The sequence below is a fragment of the Phyllostomus hastatus genome, unplaced genomic scaffold (genome assembly GCF_019186645.2).
Source record: "Phyllostomus hastatus isolate PE091 unplaced genomic scaffold, TTU_PhHast_1.1 phas_scaffold_585, whole genome shotgun sequence".
Classification (NCBI taxonomy): domain Eukaryota; kingdom Metazoa; phylum Chordata; class Mammalia; order Chiroptera; family Phyllostomidae; genus Phyllostomus; species Phyllostomus hastatus.
The window spans coordinates 26,431,936-26,452,649 of NW_025334037.1; the positions used below are offsets into that span (position 1 = coordinate 26,431,936).

General features: G+C 47.6%; 1 protein-coding gene across 1 annotated transcript in view; it reads left to right on the forward strand.

The window, feature by feature from the left end:
- EXT2 (exostosin glycosyltransferase 2) overlaps window positions 1-20,714 on the forward strand; it is a 127,407-nt gene continuing 106,693 nt past the window's right edge. Inside the window, exons 1-4 of the mRNA XM_045825600.1 lie at window positions 1-172; window positions 9,482-10,047; window positions 10,985-11,074; window positions 16,207-16,323. Coding sequence (XP_045681556.1) covers window positions 9,512-10,047; window positions 10,985-11,074; window positions 16,207-16,323 — 743 coding nt within the window. The 5' untranslated portion in view covers window positions 1-172; window positions 9,482-9,511. The remainder of the gene's footprint in view (window positions 173-9,481; window positions 10,048-10,984; window positions 11,075-16,206; window positions 16,324-20,714) is intronic.

Below are 20,714 nucleotides of genomic sequence, written 5' to 3' on the forward strand. Positions count from 1 at the left end.
TGTCAGACGGCGAGCCGGGTAGCCGGCCCAGCGCTTCTCTCTCGCTCAGCCCTGGCTCCTTCGGTGGCGGCCGCCCGCTGGCCGCGATCCCCATCGGGCTGCCGTGGCCCACACCCTGCGGCATGTGCCGGTGACGGAGCGCGGGGCCGCGCGGGAGGCAGCCGTGGCCGAGGTAAGCGCGGCGCGGAAGGGCTGGCGGGTGCCGAGCTGCGGGTGCCGAGCTGCGGGCTCCGGCCTCCCCGGGCCGCCGCGGAGTCTGGCCCCGGCCGCCGGGAAAGCGCGGCCGGTGCGGAGGCCGGAGGGCTGCGAGAGGCCCCCCTACCTTCTCTGGGCCTCTCACGAAGAGTTACCGCTTTTGGAGCTCTTTGATTTCCACACCGACTTCTTCTTCACCTGGCTCTCCCCGCACTTGGTTCCCACCCGTCTGCCCGGTCCACTGCTATTCCCCGTCCGCTCCTTTCATTTCTCCTGGGCCCTGCATCTTCCTTTTCTCGCGGGGCCCACGCTCCGCCGTGACCTCTTCTACCTCCTTCCGGCGAGCTGTTTCCTCCCACGGAAATTTCTGGTGCTCTGAGCTCTGCGGTGGTCTGGGGCATTCAGGTCAGTGGCTGGATGCCGTGGGCCGGACTTGGTGTACTGCGCCCCGCCCATTTCGGAAACTGGACGAGGTGGGGAAGGTGACCGAGGGTGTCTCGACTAGGCGTGGACTTGAAGCCTAGGGGCATTTGGAGTTTTCTTGCTGGCGGTGGGAACCAGATCTGTACATGCGTTTCGAGCCTCAAATAATTGCTTGAGTCGATTTTAATTCTAAATTAGCCCCGTGCTCTAAGGACTTAAACTGGACTTGGTTTGTAAATTTCAGAGCTCAAAAGCTATTCACGGAAATAAAATATATGATTCGTTTCCTATCATTTCTCGCTCCCACAGATTTAAGCCTTCTCGTTTTGTATGCTGGTATGAATGGATAGATTTTCTTCTGTCAAGTTATGCTGGCTTCGCTAATTGAGGAGAGAGAAAAATTGATCTAATCCAGGCTTTTAAAGGTAATCAGGGGAGGCAGCTTCACACGTGAAGAAGCCAGGCTCCAGAGCCAGGCTGCCATCCTCCCCATCAGAGCACTGGCATTTTCCAGTTGTGTGCCTTTGGCCACATCCACTAGCCTTGCTGTTGCGCTCTCCGTGTGAGTGAAATGAGGATAATAATAGCTTGTCACAGGCCACTGTTAGGAAAATTACATGAGTTAACTCAAAGTACTTAAAACAGCTCATGGCATGTAGTAAATCCTCAGTAAAGTTTAGTTATTGGTTACTTAATTATATGCATTGGATTGGTTATTATATAATCCCACTAACAAAGGGGCAGGGGTTTTTTTTTAGTTGGAAGCCATTTCAGGGCTGGTTAGTCCCAATATAACTTATAAAGCACTCTATCATGTAAGGCAATGAATTGCAGGTTTTCCTGCTTTTGCGGATCTTCCTTTGTTTTCATTCACAGTTGGGTTAAGTTCCAGTAGCACTGGCCCTGGGAGTCCAGCTGTGAGTGCTTTTTTGCACAGGTTAACGGAAGAGATTGTGACTCGAAACGTTGGACCAAGTGGCCTCGAGATAGTCTGAAATACTGAAGAAAGGTTATTCAGGCTTGTTTTGGGAATAAATAATTCCAGGAACAGAAAATGCATCTCATCTGGATACTACGCTTTTTCCAGTGACTCAGTGCTTGCCAGCCAGCCAGACAGTTCCAGTGTTTCTCAGGGACAGGTCTGGTGTGGTTCAAAGAGGGTAAAGTTTGAAGCGCTCTGTTGTGAAATTCTCATTCTGATCCAGGTGGTGGTATCTCTCGGAACAAACATTCATTAGTAGGAGATCCCTCCTGGTCTTCCCTCTTCAGCGGAACTCAGTGGTAGGGGAGGGGAGGGTGTTGAGGGGTGGACACTGAAAATTCAGCCTTTACTTAGCCCTGCTTTGGGAATTCTAATTCAAGAAGGAAAGGAATCATTTGATCACCATGTAATAACTCAGAACTTGGACCCTGGGCTGCGTGTGCACTGGTAGAACTGGGAAGGGTAGAAACATTCATTCAACAGACAGTTACGGTTATTTGAAGTGTGTTCTAGACGTGCCATTAGATGCTGAGAATACCGAGCAGAAATGAAAAACTCTGACTACAAGGAAATCGCAACCAGCAGAGAGGACAGACTTGCAGTGACTTAACTATTAACATAACGTGGAAGGTGTGTAATGAAGTGTGGGAAAGGTATGCGGATGCTCACCGAGAAGGTTCTCTCATCTCTAACGTGCCACTTAGAAAGGGGCATTTTCCTCATTTCTCATCCTTTTTCTCATTTAAGGCTTTTTACCTTATCTCCTTCATTGAGTTTTTATTCTACCTCAAATGCTCGCTGTATCGCTCAGCCATTTGGCACAGACTCGTGGAAACTCGCTTCGCCTGTGTGAACGTACCTCAGAAATGTGCTCTTGCATTTCATGGCACAGACCTCAGCCAGCAGAGGCTGTGGCCCCCCTCCTTCAAAGGCACCATTCCAAGGTGCATTTTTCAGAGGGGTTCCAGCCGGATGGCACCCCATTTGTCCAGCTTGGTATGGTCACCAGCTCCACAGTGAACTCAGTGACTTCCTGTTCTTCCCTAACTCCACTCTGGCCTTTTGGATTACCTTCTGCAAGCTCCCTGCACACCAGTCCCTTGTTCTTAGTTCGGCAGAACATAAACTAAGATAGTTGGTACTAGAAGTGGCTCCAGAGAGCAGGCTCTGAGAGTAGTACTGTGAAACTGGAATCACTCACCCTCGGGTGGCAACAAAGACCCCTTTGCTGGTGGCAAGTGAGGCGTGGATAGCCCTGGTAGCGCTCTCGCGGCATGGGCGTAGGACTCACCGGTGGTGGACTGGGATGACATTCCAGTAAAAGGGAAACCATGGGCTGGTATGGTAGCTCCAGCACTTGACCAAAAGGTGGAAAATGGTAATGATAAGAATAGTGGAATTGCCTGACTTTTTTTTTTTTTATCTCCCTCAGAGGCCTTGAGGTAAGGTCAGGTTCAGATCAGCCAGATACCAACTCGGGACATCCTGGGAAAGACAGAAGGCTCTGTGGCAGCGTCTTCTGTAGCCGAGGGGCGGACTGTGTTGACAGTCAGGCCCTGACTTTAATCATAATTGTGGCAGAGCTGCAACGGAAGCTCAGTGCGCAACTTACACAGGTTGTTTCTGCTCAAGTCAGGAGTGAGGTCTGGAATGGAGATGTTTGGGTGCAGGCATTGAGAACTTCAAACTCCCAGATGTCCCAAGACCCTCTGGGCCTCAGACATGGATACATCTCTGTTATGGACGAGAGCAACTTCTCCTTGCCTGGACACTCTGCAGAGACCTCACTTGAGGCAGGTGCCTTGCTAGACACTGCTGTCCTCAGATCTGCCTCCCCTCCCTTCAGATCTCAGTATTGCCTAAGCAGGCAAATACAGGGGAATTAGCTTCTGTACTGAAAGAATTGTAGGGCCTGATTCATGTGGACCAGCTGGAAATGGGGGAGCATGTGTCAGAGTGAATCTTGGGGGTGCTAGACCAAGAGTCACCCCTGTACTATCAAGCTGGAAGGGAGAGACTGTTGGCCTTGGGGGCATTTTCTTACGATTCAGGGTTTAATGACCCAGCAAGAATAACTAGAGCCAATCCTGATACGCTGCTGGGTAGGCCCCTTGGAGCATGTCCCGTACCACTCGCTCTCAACTGGGGATGGTTTTACTTTCCCAGGGCATGTTTGACAATGTCTGGATATACTTTTAGTTGTCACAACGAAGGGTTGCTTCTGGCTTTTATTGAGCAGAAACTAGGGTGCTACTAAACTTCCTACATTTTACAGAACTGCTCCCCACAAAAATAATTATTTGGCCTAAAATGTCAGTAGTGCCAAGGTTGAGAAACCAGAACTCTCTTGGCAGGGGATTGAGAAAAGGGTCAGAAGGAGATTGGAGGTGGAGATTTGATGTAGATTTATTTTTCAAGGCTAGAGATGTGGTATTTGCCCAAGTTCCTGGGAGGGTGCACACCCCTCACTCTGGAAATAGGGCATGCCCAGTGCGGGGCCCAGCACCTTTGAGAAGCTCGCTGCTGATTGGCCCAGGATCGCCTAAGTCAGGATCGACTGTAGGAGCTATGACCCTGGAAGTGGTTCCCAAGAATCTGTGAAGATGATCGCATTCTGATGTAGCAGAGGCCTATTTCAGGGTGGCAGCACTGACCATGTGGGTGCTATGGTAGACACAGTACCCACAGGGGGCATCAGGGCCTGACCTGCACCAGTGTGTCTTGACCCACCACGCTGCCAACAGATCTGGTGTTCCAAGGGCATTGTGGATGGGCGGCCAACTAGGGTGCTGCTTGACTTGTATAACAAAGAAAAAATCAAGCACTGCCAAGTAGGCTGATGTCAGCTGCCGCAACGGAAAAATCACTATTCATCACCTGGTTTTCAGATGTGAGCTTTCAGACCTGTATCCCCTGGATTGAGAGGGAGGCCGGGTCTCTTTGAAGAAGAACTTTGCAACATCCCTGCAAGTATAGACAAATGTTCCCCCAGTCCTTCCTTAAGGCAACCGCAGCTCTTTGTCAGACCGACTGTACATCAAAGAAAGGATAACATCCAGCCCTTCTGAGGGCTGTTGACTACAGGTTCCGAACTGATCACAGTACCAAGCAACCCTCAAGTAGCAGGCTAGGAGCTGACAGATAAATGCCCTAGGCTCTCATCCTTCTGGGGGACAAGGCGTGGTCCACATGGTTCTTCAGAGGGTCCCTAGCAGCCCTAAGGGCCCTTTGCCCACAGCAGCAACCAGCTTAGTAACACATGCCTTGTTGGCCTTCTCTGCTTCCCTGCTTGCTTCATCACTTCAGCTTTCTGAGGTCACTTTCCAAGTAAGTAAACGCCTTGCACGGCCATCTTTGTCTTTGGTTCTTTAATTTGGCGGGGAGAGAGGCAGGGAGGGCAAGGAACCGATACTGTGACAGGTAGAAAGGAACATTGGATGCTTGGGACTCGGACACAGTGGGTATCAGCCCTCTCTCCTTTCTCGCTCTTCTGCTGACCCTCTGGGACTCTGGAGCCAGGGCAGACTCCCACCAGGACAGTGACTGTGGCTGCAGGTCCCCTCCAACACTTGGTGGTGTTTGACTCTTGTATCTTCCTATGCTGGTCAGTAGATGTCTCATTGTGGTTTTGCTTTCCCTGACCATGAACGAGACCAAACATCTTTCCAGGTGTTGATGTGCCATTTTTGTTTCCTCTGAAATTTGTGTAAGTCTTTTGTCCAGTGTTCAATTTCTTGTTTGTTTGTTTGTTTTTTGCCTTGTAGGGTCCTTTATGCTGGTTACTAGTCCTTATTGGTTGTATGTATTGCAAATATCTTCTGGTTTGTAGGAAGTCTTTTTACTTCCTTATGGTATCTTTTGATGAACAAGAGTTCTTCATTGTAACCCTGAATTTATTATTTTATCTTTTTATTTTGCGTTTTTTATATTGTTTCAGGAATCATTCTCTTTCCAGGAGTCTTAGATATTCTCTGTTGTGTTGTAAATATTTTATAGGTTTGCCTGTTACATATAGCTTTTTAACCTACTTTGTATAGATTTTTCCCCCTCCGGCTGCTTTTAATATTTTTCTTTGGTTTTCTTTTTAGTGGCTTTACTTTGACTTATCTAGGTGGGGTTTTCTTTGTGTGTATATATTCAGCTCAGTTGAGTATCTTGAATCTGTGAATTGATATTTTTCATTATTTTTTGGAAAAGCTTAATAAAAGACTGTTGGATTCTCATATCTTGTTCTGCATTGAGTCTTTGCAGTATCACGTATCACATAGCCTCTGGGTAATGAAAGTGAAAAATAATGTCAGTATTATTATGAAACAGTTCAGACCCTTTGAAAGGGTTGTGGGAACCCTTTGGAGTCCCTTGACTGTGCTCTTGAGAACCACCATTCTTTTTTTTTTTAAGATTTTGTTTATTTATTTTTAGAGAGGAAGGGAGAAAGAGAGGGAGAGAAACATCGATGTGTGGTTTCATCTTGCACACCCAGAATTGGGGACCGGGCCCACAACTCAGACACGTGCCCTAACTGGGAATCGAACCAGTGACCCTTTGGTTCCCAGGCTGGCACTCAATCCACTGAGCCACACCAGCCAGGGCAAGAGAATCACTGTTCTATATTTTAGTATTAAGGTTATACTAATCTCCTGAAATGAGCTGGGGGAATGTTCCCCCTTTTTTTTTCTGAATTCTGGAATAATTTACATAAAATTGGAATTACTGTTTTTTGAATATTTAATAGAATTTGGGAAATATTCTAGTCTTGGAATATTTTTCATAGGAAGATTTAAAATCTTATAGAACTATTCAGGTTTGGTATTTCTTCTTGAGACTATTTTATATTTCAAAACAATTTTTCCGCTTCATCTCAGTTTTCAGATATATTGACTTATATCTAAAAACCCAGCTTTTAGCTTTGTTGAGCCTTTCTGTTTTTTAAATTCATTTCTGTGTTTTTTCTTTTACTCATTTTCTCCTATTATCTTTGGGTTTATTTTGTTGCGATAATGTCTTTTTATAGTTAACCTGCAAATCATGAAAATTCATAGAGCTCATATGTGAATACTTTTGTTTCCTTAACCCTAGTTCTTTAAGTGTGTGAGAATAGTATTTTTCAAACTTGGATGACCCATTGTTGGGTAGTAAATTAATCTAGTAGGTTATGGCTAGAATTTTTTAAAAAGCGATAATATAACAGAATAGAAAAATACAATGGTCACCAAATGTTCTATGGCTAGTACTGTATACTAAGGTTAAGCATTGCTTTGTGAAACTTTTATTTTAAAAACACTCATGCACATGTATACACGCACATCTGTGTCTGTATTGAGTCACAACATAAAATATGTTTCTTACTGTATATAGCTTATAGTTAAAAAAAAAAAAAGAAAGTTTGAAAGCCACTAACTTTAGGGAAGATGTTAAACCCGGCTGCAGAAAGTAAACATCTAGAAGCTGGCGGAGGCAACAGGCTCTGTGACCGTTGTAGGCCTGTCCATACCAGCCTCCAGTGCTGGGGCCGAGGCCCTCAACCAGGCTTCCCGTGTGATTCTCAGCTTTTGGAGTCTGAGAACCACTGAGTCAGTCTCAACAGACCTGAGAGCCTGCCGGAGGTTCTCGCTTGAGCGGTGGACTGCGGTGCAGCTCCTTGCGTGCGCTTGTCCCGAACCCCTGAAGTGGCAAGAAAGCTGTTGGGGCTGGGAGGCTGGCGGTAGAGTGAGAGGCCAGGCTGGGGACATCCTGTTGGTTGTTAGAACGACAGAAAAAGTGAAGTAGCTCTCGTGCTTGCTTATTTGTCATAGAATCAATTAGCATCTATCGAATAGCTGATGTATATGCCCCAAAGATGATAATCTCTAGGCCTAAATGTGTGAACTTCCATGCATTGGTCTGTGACAGGCAGACTCACTGCACTCCAGTTCATGGTCTCAGAGAGACACGAGTGGAATCATTTATGAGTTTTCAGCACATTTTACCCGAAAAGCTGATAATGATTGCAACAGTCAGGTCTGCTGGAAGCAGTTTTACATGTGGGCGGTGAGTGGGGAGAACTATGTTTAGCCAAAGCAAAAATGGTTGGTAAACCCTGAGATAGTCTATGAGCTTTTCAGTTATTTATTTCCCCTTATAATAATAGCTTTTCCGAAAGATCAGTGAGTCGAGACCTCTGTGTATGTTGGGACTTGGATGAGTGGAATGTCAAAGGATTGTGTTGCAGTAACGTGGTGCGTCCGTGGCGTAGATGCAGCCACACTCCGGGGTCTACCCTCCTCCCTACATAGTATCCAGGCGTCAGACAGGGGCGGTCTGCTCGGTAAGGGCCTTAAGTTGTGGTCTACAGGGGAACTATGTGCTTTCAGCAGAGGACTGAGAATTTTCTTCGTATCAGTCAGTGATGCTTATTGGCTGAGTAACAAACCCACTAGTGCTTTGTAGCTTAAAAACAACAGCAGTCACATATTCGCTCAAGATTCTGCAGTCTGGGTAGAGCCTGGTCGGATGGTCCACATCCGTTTCACATGGTTTGCCCTGGGGTCCTTCCGTATAGGCTGCCTTCAGCTGAGAGCCGTGCTTCCTTACAGCGCGGCAGCTGGGCTCCAGGAGGACAGAAGCAGCAACTCTAGGGCCCCTTAAGGCTGGGACTCGAGAGCCCCAGAATGTCACTTTTGACATATCGTCTTGGTCAGAGCATGTCACAAGGCTAGACCCGATTCAGTGGGAAGGGAAGGAGATTCCACCTATTTCCCCTTTATTGGAAAAATGGTGTGCACATTCACTGATGAGAATTGTTGGCATCAGTCTTAGGGGACTGATCCACCACCCTGACTCTTTTTTCCCCTCCTTCCTCCCCTCCCTCCCTTCTTCCTTCTTTCCCTCCTTCCCTCTCTCCATCCCTCCCTCTTCCTCTTTCCCTCCTTCCCCATTCCTTCCATTATTTCTTCCTTCTATCTAAGTGTATCAACTACTTCTTTTGCTATAAAACATCAATGTACATTTTAAAGATTAAAGAATTTAAGTAGTTCTTTTTAAAATTTTTTTTAAAAAGTATTGATGAGGGAAAGAGAGAGAGAGAGAGAGAGAGAGAGAGAGACAGAGGGAGAGAGAGACACACACACACACATTAATTTGTGGTTCCACTTATTTTTGCACTCACTCATTGCTGTGCCCTGATTGGGGATTGAACCACCCACAGCCTTGACGTGATGTATCGGGATGATGCTCTACCCAACTGAGCTCCCCTGCCAGGGCTGAAGATTGAAGGTTACCCTTAGAGAAGAATACCCTTTTTACTTTATTGATATTTTTCTAGTGGTATTTCTGTATTTTGCATTTCATTACAGTTGTGTTAGTCTTATCTGCCTTACTAGAACGTAAGTTCCTCTAAGGTGGAGGTCTCTGCTTTCCTCTTTGTTTCCTTCATAGTGCATGGTAGTCGCTCAATAGAGAGTCGAAAGAGTAAATGAATGAAAGCAGATTTTAGGGTAACCGAGCATCCGTCTATTCAGATGAAGCATCAGCGTATGATAGGCAGTGTCTAAAAACAACACGTAACAGCAGCCTAGCTGTTCCACTTCCACCTTTCCTTCCTCGGTCAGCCCTCCTCTCAGGCCCCTCGCATTCACCAGCTTGTGCTTCCGGTGAGTGTGTGTGCATGGGATATAGTTACAGTTTTATATTAAATATCAGTATTTGTGTTGAGTAGTACATGTAGTATTAAATGGTAATGATACAGCATGTATTCATGGATACAAGGAAGGCTCACATTTCTTTTTCATTACTTCATCAAACCACTTAAGGGAACACATAGGTATATTAAAAGTTAAAGTCCTTTCAACGGTCATTTGCTCTGAATACTTCATTCTTTTCCTTTCTCCACCCGGTGACCAGGAGCGTGAGGAAGAGGCTGTCTGTGTCATTATGTGCGCGTCGGTCAAGTACAATATCCGGGGTCCCGCCCTCATCCCAAGGATGAAGACCAAGCACCGAATCTACTACATCACCCTCTTCTCCGTCGTCCTGCTGGGCCTCATTGCCACGGGCGTGTTTCAGTTCTGGCCCCACTCCATCGAGTCCTCCAGCGACTGGAGCTTGGAGAAGCGCAGCGTCCGCGATGTGCCGGTGGTCAGGCTGCCGGCCGACAGTCTCGTCCCCGAGCGGGGCGACCTCAGCTGCAGAATGCATACGTGCTTTGATGTCTACCGCTGCGGCTTCAACCCCAAGAACAAGATCAAGGTGTACATCTACCCTCTGAAGAAGTACGTGGATGACTCTGGCGTCCCGGTCAGCAACACCATCTCTCGGGAGTACAACGAACTGCTCACAGCCATCTCGGACAGCGACTACTACACCGACGACATCACCCGGGCCTGCCTGTTTGTCCCGTCCATCGACGTGCTGAACCAGAACACGCTCCGCATTAAGGAGACAGCGCAGGCGCTGGCCCAGCTCTCCAGGTATCGGGCACTTTGCAGACCGGAGCCAAACCCTGCAGGGAACTGAAGGGAAGGAGAGGGACTGGGATGTTTCTCCTCTTGAGCTGGCTCCCAGCTGCTGTTTCTTTTCTCATGGGAGGGGGTGTGGATGGGCACGGGGCTTGCAGCAGGAGGCCAGTGCTGTGAGCAGCTGGGCCTGCCAGTGAGAAGCAGCCTCGGCCTTCAGTGATGCTGCTGGGGGCTGCAGCTTCTTAGGGTTCACAGACCCTAAGGAGGGTTCAAGGAGGGCTCGTCTCCCCACACTTTTTCTTTCATACTTTTCCCCATCTCTCTGTTACTCACAAACACATACTTAGTGGAAAAGGTCAAAAACACACGTGAAAAAAGGAAGAGTGTAAGACTCATTCCACAACCGTGTTTCTGAGAGAATCACTAGTAATGTTTTGATGCTACATTTCAGTCATTTCTGTATGAAAATATACGCGTGTGGGTTTTTGCCGGGAATGGGGTCACCTACTGCATGCTGTCTTGCTGCCCTTTTCCCTGAACTATCTCAGGAAGATATTTTCAAATAATTTCATATTCTTTTACTATCTAATTGTAAGGGCTGTACTGTGGAAATAGTGTTCCATTTTGCATATGTTCCATAATGTATTTCATTTAGTTTTTGTTTTTTTTTTTTAGCCCAATGGTGCCCATTCGGAGAGTTTTCAGGTTTTCACTATCATAAGCAGTTCTGCAGTGGACACGCCCAGGGTGTACATCCACCTGTGTTTCCCTTCTAGGCTCCAGGCTGACGCCTGGCCCGTCGCTGGGCTTACTAGGGCCCGCTGTGCATGCCCGGCAGGTGGCCCTGTGTCCGGTTGGGGTGCTCGCTCCTCGTCACCCAGTAAACTGTCCCTTGTTTTTGTTTCTTCATCATGGCGTGAATTCTCCTACCCGTTTAATTTCCTAACAGGTGGGATCGAGGCACAAACCACCTGCTGTTCAACATGCTGCCTGGAGGCCCTCCGGATTATAACACAGCGCTGGATGTCCCCAGAGACAGGTGGGTGTGTTTGGGGTCGTCACCGTGATGGCTTTCTGAGGGTTAAGTAAACCTAAGACTTCTTCGTTCATAGGAAATCATATTTCTCAGCCTACTGGGACAGCCCCTTTGTAATCAGAATTGTTTGTTAAAGTAAAAAATTGCCCTAGGCATTTTCCTCCTCAAGAAATAGAATTCCCGAGACCTGCCTAAATCTGCTGTGGAGAACCAACTACAGAGTATGTTCTAGCGTAGCATCTTAAAAAACCATGTTTTCCCCCCTTAATCTGGGTTATACTCTTCTGAGTGCAGCACCCTCACCCCCTAAGGTCTGGGTCACCGTGGGCTCGGGTCACCTGTCTCTGAATCTGTGAGTGCTTGCCGGAGTAGAGCCATGGCGTACTGAGGAAGAGGGTGGGGGTGTGCGGGGCCCAAAGTCTGCAACGTCGGGAGAGGAGACCGCTCCCATTATCGTTTTCTCTCTGTGTGGGGTTTCTGCCTTCCTTCCTTTCCCCTCCTCTCCCCTCCCCTCTCTGTCCTTCCCCTCCTCCCTAACTAACCTTCCAAAGAGGCAGACGTGGCAGGGGGTGGCCGTGATTACATGATGATGGTTTTGAGCTCATTGACTCTGTGTATCCGCCCGTTTGCACTCTGGCTGGAGGCACCCCAGGAACCTCGGGATGAGGTGCCACTGAAGGCTCCTCTTTGGTCCTGGGTTCAAGACCTTGAGGAGAGCAAAAAGCTCGGGCCCAAGATAAGAGTCCTGGGCAGTACTCAAGGGATAGGACTGTTAGAAGTTTATGCATGAACTCATTTCTAATCAGTTTTATTACAGTTGACATTAACTCAAAATCATTGTTACTGAAAAAGGTGAGTGAACAGCCCAAGGCCAGCTGCGTTCTCGGTTTGTTGGAGGCCAAGTTATCATTTATGAAAATCTACACTTAGTACTGCTTTTCCTCAGGTCATTAAATCTAAGCCCTCTTTGCTTTAAGCATTATCTAGAGTCAGTGTTGTGTTTCCATCTGGAAATACAGTTATCACCAGGAGAGACATACCCTAGGGCCCCTCTACAAGGCTGATGTAGAAACCGTTTTGGACGATAGAGGGCAGTCACGCTACACACGGTCTGTTGGACCAGCTGAGCCCAAAGATCGCTGACCTGGTGCTCAGCCCGTGTTCCTGAGCAGTGGGCTGCTGCTCTGTGGACTGGGTGGTTCTGGGGAAGGGAAGTACTCCAGAGAACAGAGGAGGGGGGAGGAAAAGAGCTGTGAGGAACGCAGTGTCTTCCCCTGCCGTTCTGGGTTTGAGACGGGCTTGTTTCTGTTTGAAACATTTTGTTTTTTTGCTGACATTTTGGTATATGTATCTGCACAGGAGAAGGATTTTATTTTTATTAAGTACATATGTTAAATGAGGTTTCATTTCTCTGCAGGAAAGTGTCAAGCAGTGAGGAGAAAGTCGAAGTCCTTGCTAGGTCTCAGGTGTTAAGGATCAGGATGGTTAAACTGTTTCCCCAAGGCAGGTGTTTTTGTAAGTGATTAGAAGCAATCCTGTGGCAAGTAATGAATCACCGTGTAGTCGTCCCTTCTCCGTCTTTGCACGTGGGAAATTCATTTGGAAACCTAGGTGGTCCTCTGGTTGGGGTGAGGAATAGAAGATCTGTTTGTTAATTTTTCTTATTCTTCTTATTCCTGGAGCCAGAGGAGGCAAGAAACATGAACTTAGAATGGTTTCAGCAGGAGCTGCATGTCAGATTATTCGGAAACCAGAAAATAGACGGGCTAGATTAGATTGCTCCTATATCTCCGGAAGTCCAAAGTCAGAGGCGTGATCACTTCAGACTCATTGTACTTTGGGGAAATGCAAGGGCTGGGACGGAAGAAATGCCTGCTCAGCGAATATCTTTCATGTTTCTTAAATCTGTTTTTATTTTCTCTTTCAGTTTTCAAAAACCATACATGTGATACACGTACACTTTCTTTGTACAGGGTCAGAACCATGTGCAAGTATATAAAGAATAAAATGTACAAATACGCTTTCAAACCCTCCTCTCTCTTTACCCCCTTACCGAAAGGTAATCACTGTTCTCAGATACTATGTGTTTGTTGGTGGCTTTATACACTAAATATATATATGTAAAAATATATATATTTACATCTTAATTGGGAGCATACGATACTTTTTCAATGCCTTCACCGTCTTTTGTTTTCTCAGATATGTTCTGTAGTGTTACTACCTTGGGTTTTTATTCGCTCTTTGCACATATCTCTCACGAATTTCTGCTTTATGTGGGTGTGTATTTATCAATTTACACTTGTTATGGAAAATGGTAAACCTGTACAAAAGAAGAAATGCTGGCACCTCCCTCCCCCGCCCCCCCAGCTTCAGTAATCTCAGCCCGAGGCCGGTCCCCCCATCTGCCCTCCGCTCCGACCCAGATTATCTGGAGGGAAACCCCAGCTGCTGCAGCATTACGTTTGTGAATGTTTCCATTTGAATTTGCATGCTGAGAGCTCTTTGAAAAGCCTAACTATAGTACTATTGTCACACCTAAAAAATTACTAGTAATTCTTTAATGTTACCAAATATTCACTCAGTGTCTAGCCACTGCTCAAATTTACCTGTCTCAAAGATATTTTTTACAGTTTGTTTGATGTAGTAAATAAATACAGGGTGAGGCAAAAGTAGGTTTGCAGTTGTTTATGTGGAAAAATAATACAGTAATAAGTAATAATACAGGAATAAATAAACTGTGCTTCATGCATTCACAGCTGTGAACCTACTTCTGTCCCACCCTGTATGACTAAGAGAATTGGTTGGCTTTTTGCAAAACCTGAAGCTTTATATTTGAGCAATTTGAAGACCTGATTGCATGTGCGGTGTAAAAGAAAGCAAGGGATGGACTTGCAGAGGAATTGTGTTTAGACGCTCAGAAAGGTGGGGGAGACTGGGAGAACATCTGAGGAAGGGCCTGGGCGGGGCACCGTGAGGACCAGAGACCTGGGGTTGGGTGGGGGCTCGGGGACAGAGGCGATGACCTGGAGTTCAGGAAGTCCGGGAAAGGGCTGCCAGTGCCAGAGGACACCCCGGGTGATCCGACGCAGCCTGGTGTGCGTCCGATCATCCTATCGATACTTTTTTAGCTGCAAGTTTTCTACCTCCTCTCTTGCAGCTTTGGAACTGATGTCTGGTTTTGGGATACATAATGGGAAAACAGAATGTGCTTCTCCTAAATTCATTTTTCAGTCAATGTAAAACATGTGTTTTGTAAAGCAAGGGATGCTTACAATATTTTCTCCATTATAATATTATGGAAACATTGGCAGAAGAAGATACAGTGACTTAAAGTCGAAGTCTTGTCAACAGCGGGGCTGGTGTGAGGTCTGTGTGACTAATGGCAGTCGTGGCTCTTTCTGAGATGACGAATGGAGATCAGGAGTGTGTGGTCTGTGACATAAGACACACTTGGGGTTGCATGCTTTTCGATTACCGGTGCATAACCCCTACCTTACCTCCCGGGAACAGAGTTCAATTTGGGGCCTCGGGGGCAGAGTGACAGTAAAAATTAGTGTGATAGGCCCTGCTTCCTTTGCACCCACAGCCCAGAGGAGAGGGGCATGCATAAAACATACACATACCCCTCTCCTCTGGGCTGTGGGCATAGTGACCTAATCACCACGACCCTGGCGTGCCTGGGCTGCCCACTGCCTGCCCGTGTGCTTCTCTGCACAGAGGTCACAGGAGCCCTTGCGGTCTGCTTGCCATCGTGGTCGCAGAGCCTGCCCACATTCATGTTGGATGCATTCACTGCTGAATGCTGATCAGCAAAAACAAGACCGTATGTTGGTGTTAAGAATAGTCATTGAGTTTTACAGAGTAGACTGGCAGCTGGAGTGATTTTTTTAGCCCGCACATTACCTCACTAACCAATTCTTGGTTTCAGAAAGCTTAAGCAAGCAGATCGGGATTTCCAGGGGTGGTTTGAAACTCTTTGAACTTGAACCGGTCATGTTGGAAGGGAATGTACGCTGTCATCAGGGTGGGGGGGACGAGGGGGTTGGTAGCAATCAATATTGCAAAAAATGTGGTTTCTCAGTTCAGACATTTAGGTTTAGAAGGTGTGGTGCATGGAACTGGCAACACTTTGCCCTGGGAAGTGATTTTGATGGCTGTGGGATCCCAAAGACAGAGAGCAGGGAAAGCCGGTGTGACCGACACCTGCTTCCTTCCTCTGATGAAGTGCCATTCTGCTGCTCGCCAGATCCAATGAAAACAGTGTGTTCACAGCTTCGTAATTGAGAATAAAAGCTGGTGTGTGCACACTGCGTGAGAAGCACCAAATGTCCAGCTCTGGGTCCTGCTTCCTGTGTAGGGAACCAGGTTAACCAGCCTAAGCAACTGGAATGGGCGGAGACTGCAGGGAGAGGCAGCAGGTTCGTGCGTAGCCCTGGGATGGCAGGGGGAAGAACCGCTTGGGGCAGGAACTGGAGTTGGAGAGAAGCTGGAGCATGTGCAGCCTGAGATGTCACAGCTGCTTTCTGTCCCCGTCATCACCCGAGATTCTAGTCAGCCAGGAGGGGAGTGACTGCCCGGCCTGTCTCCTCTGCAGACCTGTTGTTACTCCTGTTACTGTGACTGTAGTTAAGACCAGGGTGTGACTTTTGGGAGAGGTGAATGGGGTCTGAATAAGGTGGTAGAGGGGCTATTCAGAGGGTATCCTCTGGGCTTGGATATATTTTTAAAAATAGGAAGGGGAAACTACTGGGACTCTGGAGGAAGGCTGGCACCTCAGGGACAGAGCACAGCTGGTGCCCAGGAGACGTGATGGCAGACGTTTAGCGCAGTGTCCTTCTGGAAGAAGGACGACTAAATGCTCGGGAGCTGTTGTTGGTAGTGACTCAGTTACAGCAGGTCCTTGAATAATGTCATTTCGTTCAACTTTGTTTCCTTATAACATTGATGAGCTGCAGCAGGAGCTCAGCTCTGGTGTGTGTGCATCAGCCTGTGGTCCAGTTGGTTTTGTTCTGTGTCATTTTGTTCAGTCGCAGAGACTACCCATGGCGCTAAGTGAGGCCTTAACCGTACTCCCGTCCCTTTCTGCAGAGTGAAGACCTTCTTTCTTAACGTTTGACAAAATTTTTTGCTTTCAGGGCTCTGTTGGCTGGTGGCGGCTTTTCCACGTGGACTTACCGGCAAGGCTACGATGTCAGCATCCCTGTCTACAGCCCGCTGTCCGCCGAGGTGGACCTTCCAGAGAGAGGGCCAGGGTAAGCTGCACTCGGCACAGCCAGGCGTGCTGTGAGGTGCTGACTGTGTTCAGCCTGGACAGCGTCACAGCAACCAAAGCATCGGTTATAGCCCAGGGTCCTGTGGCTGCCATCCCTGCCCCAATCCCCAAGTGTTCTTTCAGTAAGCGTGCAGTGCTCCCTGCCAGGCCTTCCAAGTCAGAATCTACGCGGTGCCCTTTCTCTTTCCTCTCCCTTACTTCTATACCAGAAGGGTGAGTCTTCCTTAGCTTTGTCTGCCCTTTCCGTCTGCCCTGTCCCCACCATACGCCAGGTTACTGTCATCGCTCCCTCTTGCTGAAATGGCCTCCTGGTTGGCCTCCCTGCTTCTGGTTTTGCTGCCCTCCTGCCTGACGGCTGGCTTCACACGGCCCTTGGGACAAAGCCCAGACTCACGGAGAGGTCTTTCAGGCACCTCGGTCACTGGACCACTGTCTCCATCTCCAGCTTTTTTTTTCTCTCTCTCAGTTCTTAGAACAAGCTTTACTCTCGGTTTTTCTGGGCTGCAAAACTTTCTATTATCTGGAAATCTTCCTTCTCATTTTCAGCAGGCCAATGACCCACTTGTTCTTTAGGTTTCAACTTAAGTACCACTTGCTCGAGGGGCGCTTTCCCAGCCCCGGACCCGCTGTTCTTCTCTCTGCACCTGTCCCCAGCCTGCGCCCCCCTGGGGCTCCGCGCGCTGTGCCCTGTGGCCAAGACGTGCTCAGAGCCCCTCCTTTGGATTTGGGATATTGCAGGGACCGTGAAACTGATGCCCAGTCTGTGTTTTAAGTGCTCTGTCCTTCATGCTCGGTACATGCTTGGCTCGCACTCTTGACATGTGAATAAATGGAAAGAGCTGACAGCATGGATGTGCGGGGCATTTTATCTCCTGTTTTTTGCTGCAGTCTGTTTAAGTTGTGCTCATTCATGGTGAGACTGTCAGTGAACTTTAAACAAACGTGATGATAACTCTTTACTTGTGTGCCGGGTGCTCCCATGTGAAGGCAACTCATTTGTACGTTGCCCCCTAGAAATACACTGACTGAGAGTTAAAAGCGTACATAGAGCATTTAGGCTTAGAGTGAGTCTCGAGGCAATAATTTGGGAACACAAGAACGATTCTCAAGGCATCCCAGACTTCCCCGTGGAAGCCTCTGTGGACTCTCTGTGAAGAGACCCTCTCCGGAGAGAAGGCGCTTCTTTCCTCTGTGGTGCGCCCTGTTGTGGGGTCTTGGACAACCGTATGCAGCTTACTTCAGACGTAGCAAATTTGTTAGGCGACACGTAAAAAAGGCCCCAGTGAGGCTGAAACACCTGCTACTCTGCCCTGTGCGGACGCTGAGAAGTGCAAAGGAGGATCAGTTCGTTCATGAACTTGTTGCTTAGATCTGCTTTCGGGGTGTTTCTCTGTTAGTGGACTCCCAGAGTTGACGTATTTTACTTTTTTTAATTGAGATAATTTATACACCATAAAATTCACTCCTTTAATATGTACCATTCAGTGAATTTTTAACAATTGAGGTCTAATGGACGTATAACACTATGTGAGCTTCAGGGTCACAGTGGGCTGATTTGATGCAATTCAGTGGTTTCTGTCTAACTCCAGAACATTTGCACCACCGCAGAATAAGCCTGGTACCTGTCAGCTGTCACTCTCTGTGCATAAATTGAGAAGGGATATTCTGTGCTAGCACAGCTTGCACCCTTCGGGGTGGTACACATTTCTGTCATGTATGTGGTATCCTAATTTGGCATGTTCATGCAGCACTGGATATGAGTAACTATAATGAAGCAGAGAAAAGTCCATTCAAAACTAAACTTTTGAAAAAAAGTTTATTTCTCTGCTTGCTATTTCTTTGAGCATTTACTTAAATTTAAATTAGTTGTGTGATTTTTTTGAAAAATTTTTTTAACCCTTTGCTTTATTTTTCCTGAAGTTCTTCTGGAAATTATTTAATTCAATTCAGTTCACTCCCGTTCAACTCAAACCTCTGCTGAAGGCCTGTGTGGGCCGAGAACGGCTAGGCCGACTCTGTCCCCTGGGTATGTTAGGCAGCACACGGAGCCGTGTTTCAGTTACGACCGAGGGCGAGTGCTTCAGCGATTGGCCAGAAGGACGCACGGGAGTCAGCATGTCGTTGTGCTCTCACTGTGGTTTGTTACAGTAAAAGGATGCAAAACGTAGTCCGAGGGGGGCGGAGGGGAAGGTGCACGGGGTGAGGCCCAGGGAAACATGTGCAGGTGTCCACGGGTCCCTCCCAGTGGTGTCACCCAGGAGGGGCTTCATTCCCCCAGTAACAGGTTGCGACAGTGCGTTGACATGTTGCCAACAGGGAAGCGTGTTAGGAACTCAGCACCCAGGCTTTTTCTGTGGGCAGTCAGTGCCTGGCATGTGCCAGCATTCCAGACTCCCAGAAGGGAAGCGGGTGTTCAGTGTGAACCACATTGTTCATACAAACAGTATGGGCACAGTTCTCACCAGTCCTGGGCGTGGTGGGACGTCCCCCAAACCAAAGTTCCCGTATGTTAGCCAAGGGCCAGCCTTTCAAAGGAGAACAGTCCAGCCTGCTGCGTGAACGCTGTTCCGCATAGGGTTCCCCTGGCATCCGCTCAGGGCAGCTCCCCACACCAGAGAATCACTGGACCCCAGCGTCAGCAGTGGGAGGCTGAGAGGGCCTGGGCGAGGCAGAGTGTGCTGGCGAGGGTCAGGGCTGTCGGGTCAGCTTGGCTGCATCTGGGCCTCTGTCTTTCCCTGAGGCTGCTCGGACTAAACTCTGTGTTATCTCATCTCTCTGGTATAATGGAGCTCTCTTACATGGTTTAGGACCCTTACTTCCCTTCAGACTTAATCCAGGGCAGAAAACATACCAAACAGAGTCCTGAACAAGATGAATCCAAAGAGGACCACACCAAGACACGTCATAATTAAAATGCCAAAGGTTAAAGGTAGAGAATCTTAAAAGCAGCAAGAGAAAAGCAGTCACTTACCTACAAGGGAGCTCCCGTAAGACTGTCAGATGATTCTCCAAAAGAAACTTTGCAGGCTAGAAAGGATTGGCAAGAAATATTCAAAGTGATGAAAAGCAAGAAAGGACCTACAACTAAGATTATCCTTTAGAATGGAAGGACAGTCAGACCCAGAGCCCAGACAAGAAAAAGCTGAAGGAGTTCATCACCACCAATCCAGGATTATATGAAGTATTAAAGGGTCTTTAATAAGAAGAAGATCAAAAGTATGAACAATGAAATGGCAATAAATACATATTTATCAGAGCAGAAACAGAATCATAGATACAGAGAACATTTTGATGGTTGCCAGATGAGCGGGGAGCCCGGGGCATGGACAGAAAAGGTGAAGGGATTAGGAAGTACAAATGGGTTGTTACAGAACAGCCGCGGGGATGTAAAGAACAGCCCGGGAGTAGAGCAGCCAAAGGACATGCACACGTGACCCACGGACAGTGGTGTGGGAGTAGCCTGAGGGAGTGCGGGGTGCTGGGTGGAGGGGGAGCAAAGGGAGAAAAACCAGGACAACTGAACAAGCATAATCAATAAAGCAGAATTTAAATTAAAAAACTAAAATTTCACCCTGGCTGGTGTAGCTCAGTGGATTGAGCACAGGCTGCGAACCAAAGTGTCACAGGCTCGATTCCCAGTCAGGGCACATGTCTGGGTTGGAGGCCACGGCCCCCAGCAACCTCACATTGATGTTTCTCTCTCTCTCTCTTTCTCCCTTCCTTCCCTCTAAAAATAAATAAATAAAATCTAAAAAAAACCAAACTAAAATTTCAATGTAACAAGTTAAAAAAAGACAATAAAAAACCAAATCAGTCTGAACAGTAAAAATTATTTTTAAATAATTTGTTTCAAAGACTTAAACTGCTACATTGACTGTTTTTCATAGTGAATCTCTCTATAGATTATATATAATTAAACTGACATTAGGATCTGTAGCTAGATCACTTGAGGTCTCAGCGAGTTTCTGAAGTTCTGCGGTTTGCTAACTGGATCCCGACGCGGTGTACCTTCAGGGGCAGCAGCAGAAAGTTCAAGGCTGCCTTGGGCACGATCCTCCCTCTGCTGGCCAGGGCCTGGATTTCTGCATCTGAGCTCACAGCTGGGCCCTGCAGCTGGGGTGTTTCTTTTATAACCAACCTCGTACCCCCTCACCCCTACCTCTAAAGAGCAAAGTCAGAATAGAAAAAAATAAGGCAAAGACGACGGGCTCCACCATCATCATCCTTTCCAGAGACTCGGGGTGGGGGGCGGGGCGGGCGGCGGGTTGGGTGACCCTATGGCAGCGTTTGGGCTCTGCTGCTCTTTGTGAGAGCTGCTTTTTAAGGGAATTCCCACATCTCTTGAGGGCTATATAGAGTAGCAAGAGCTTT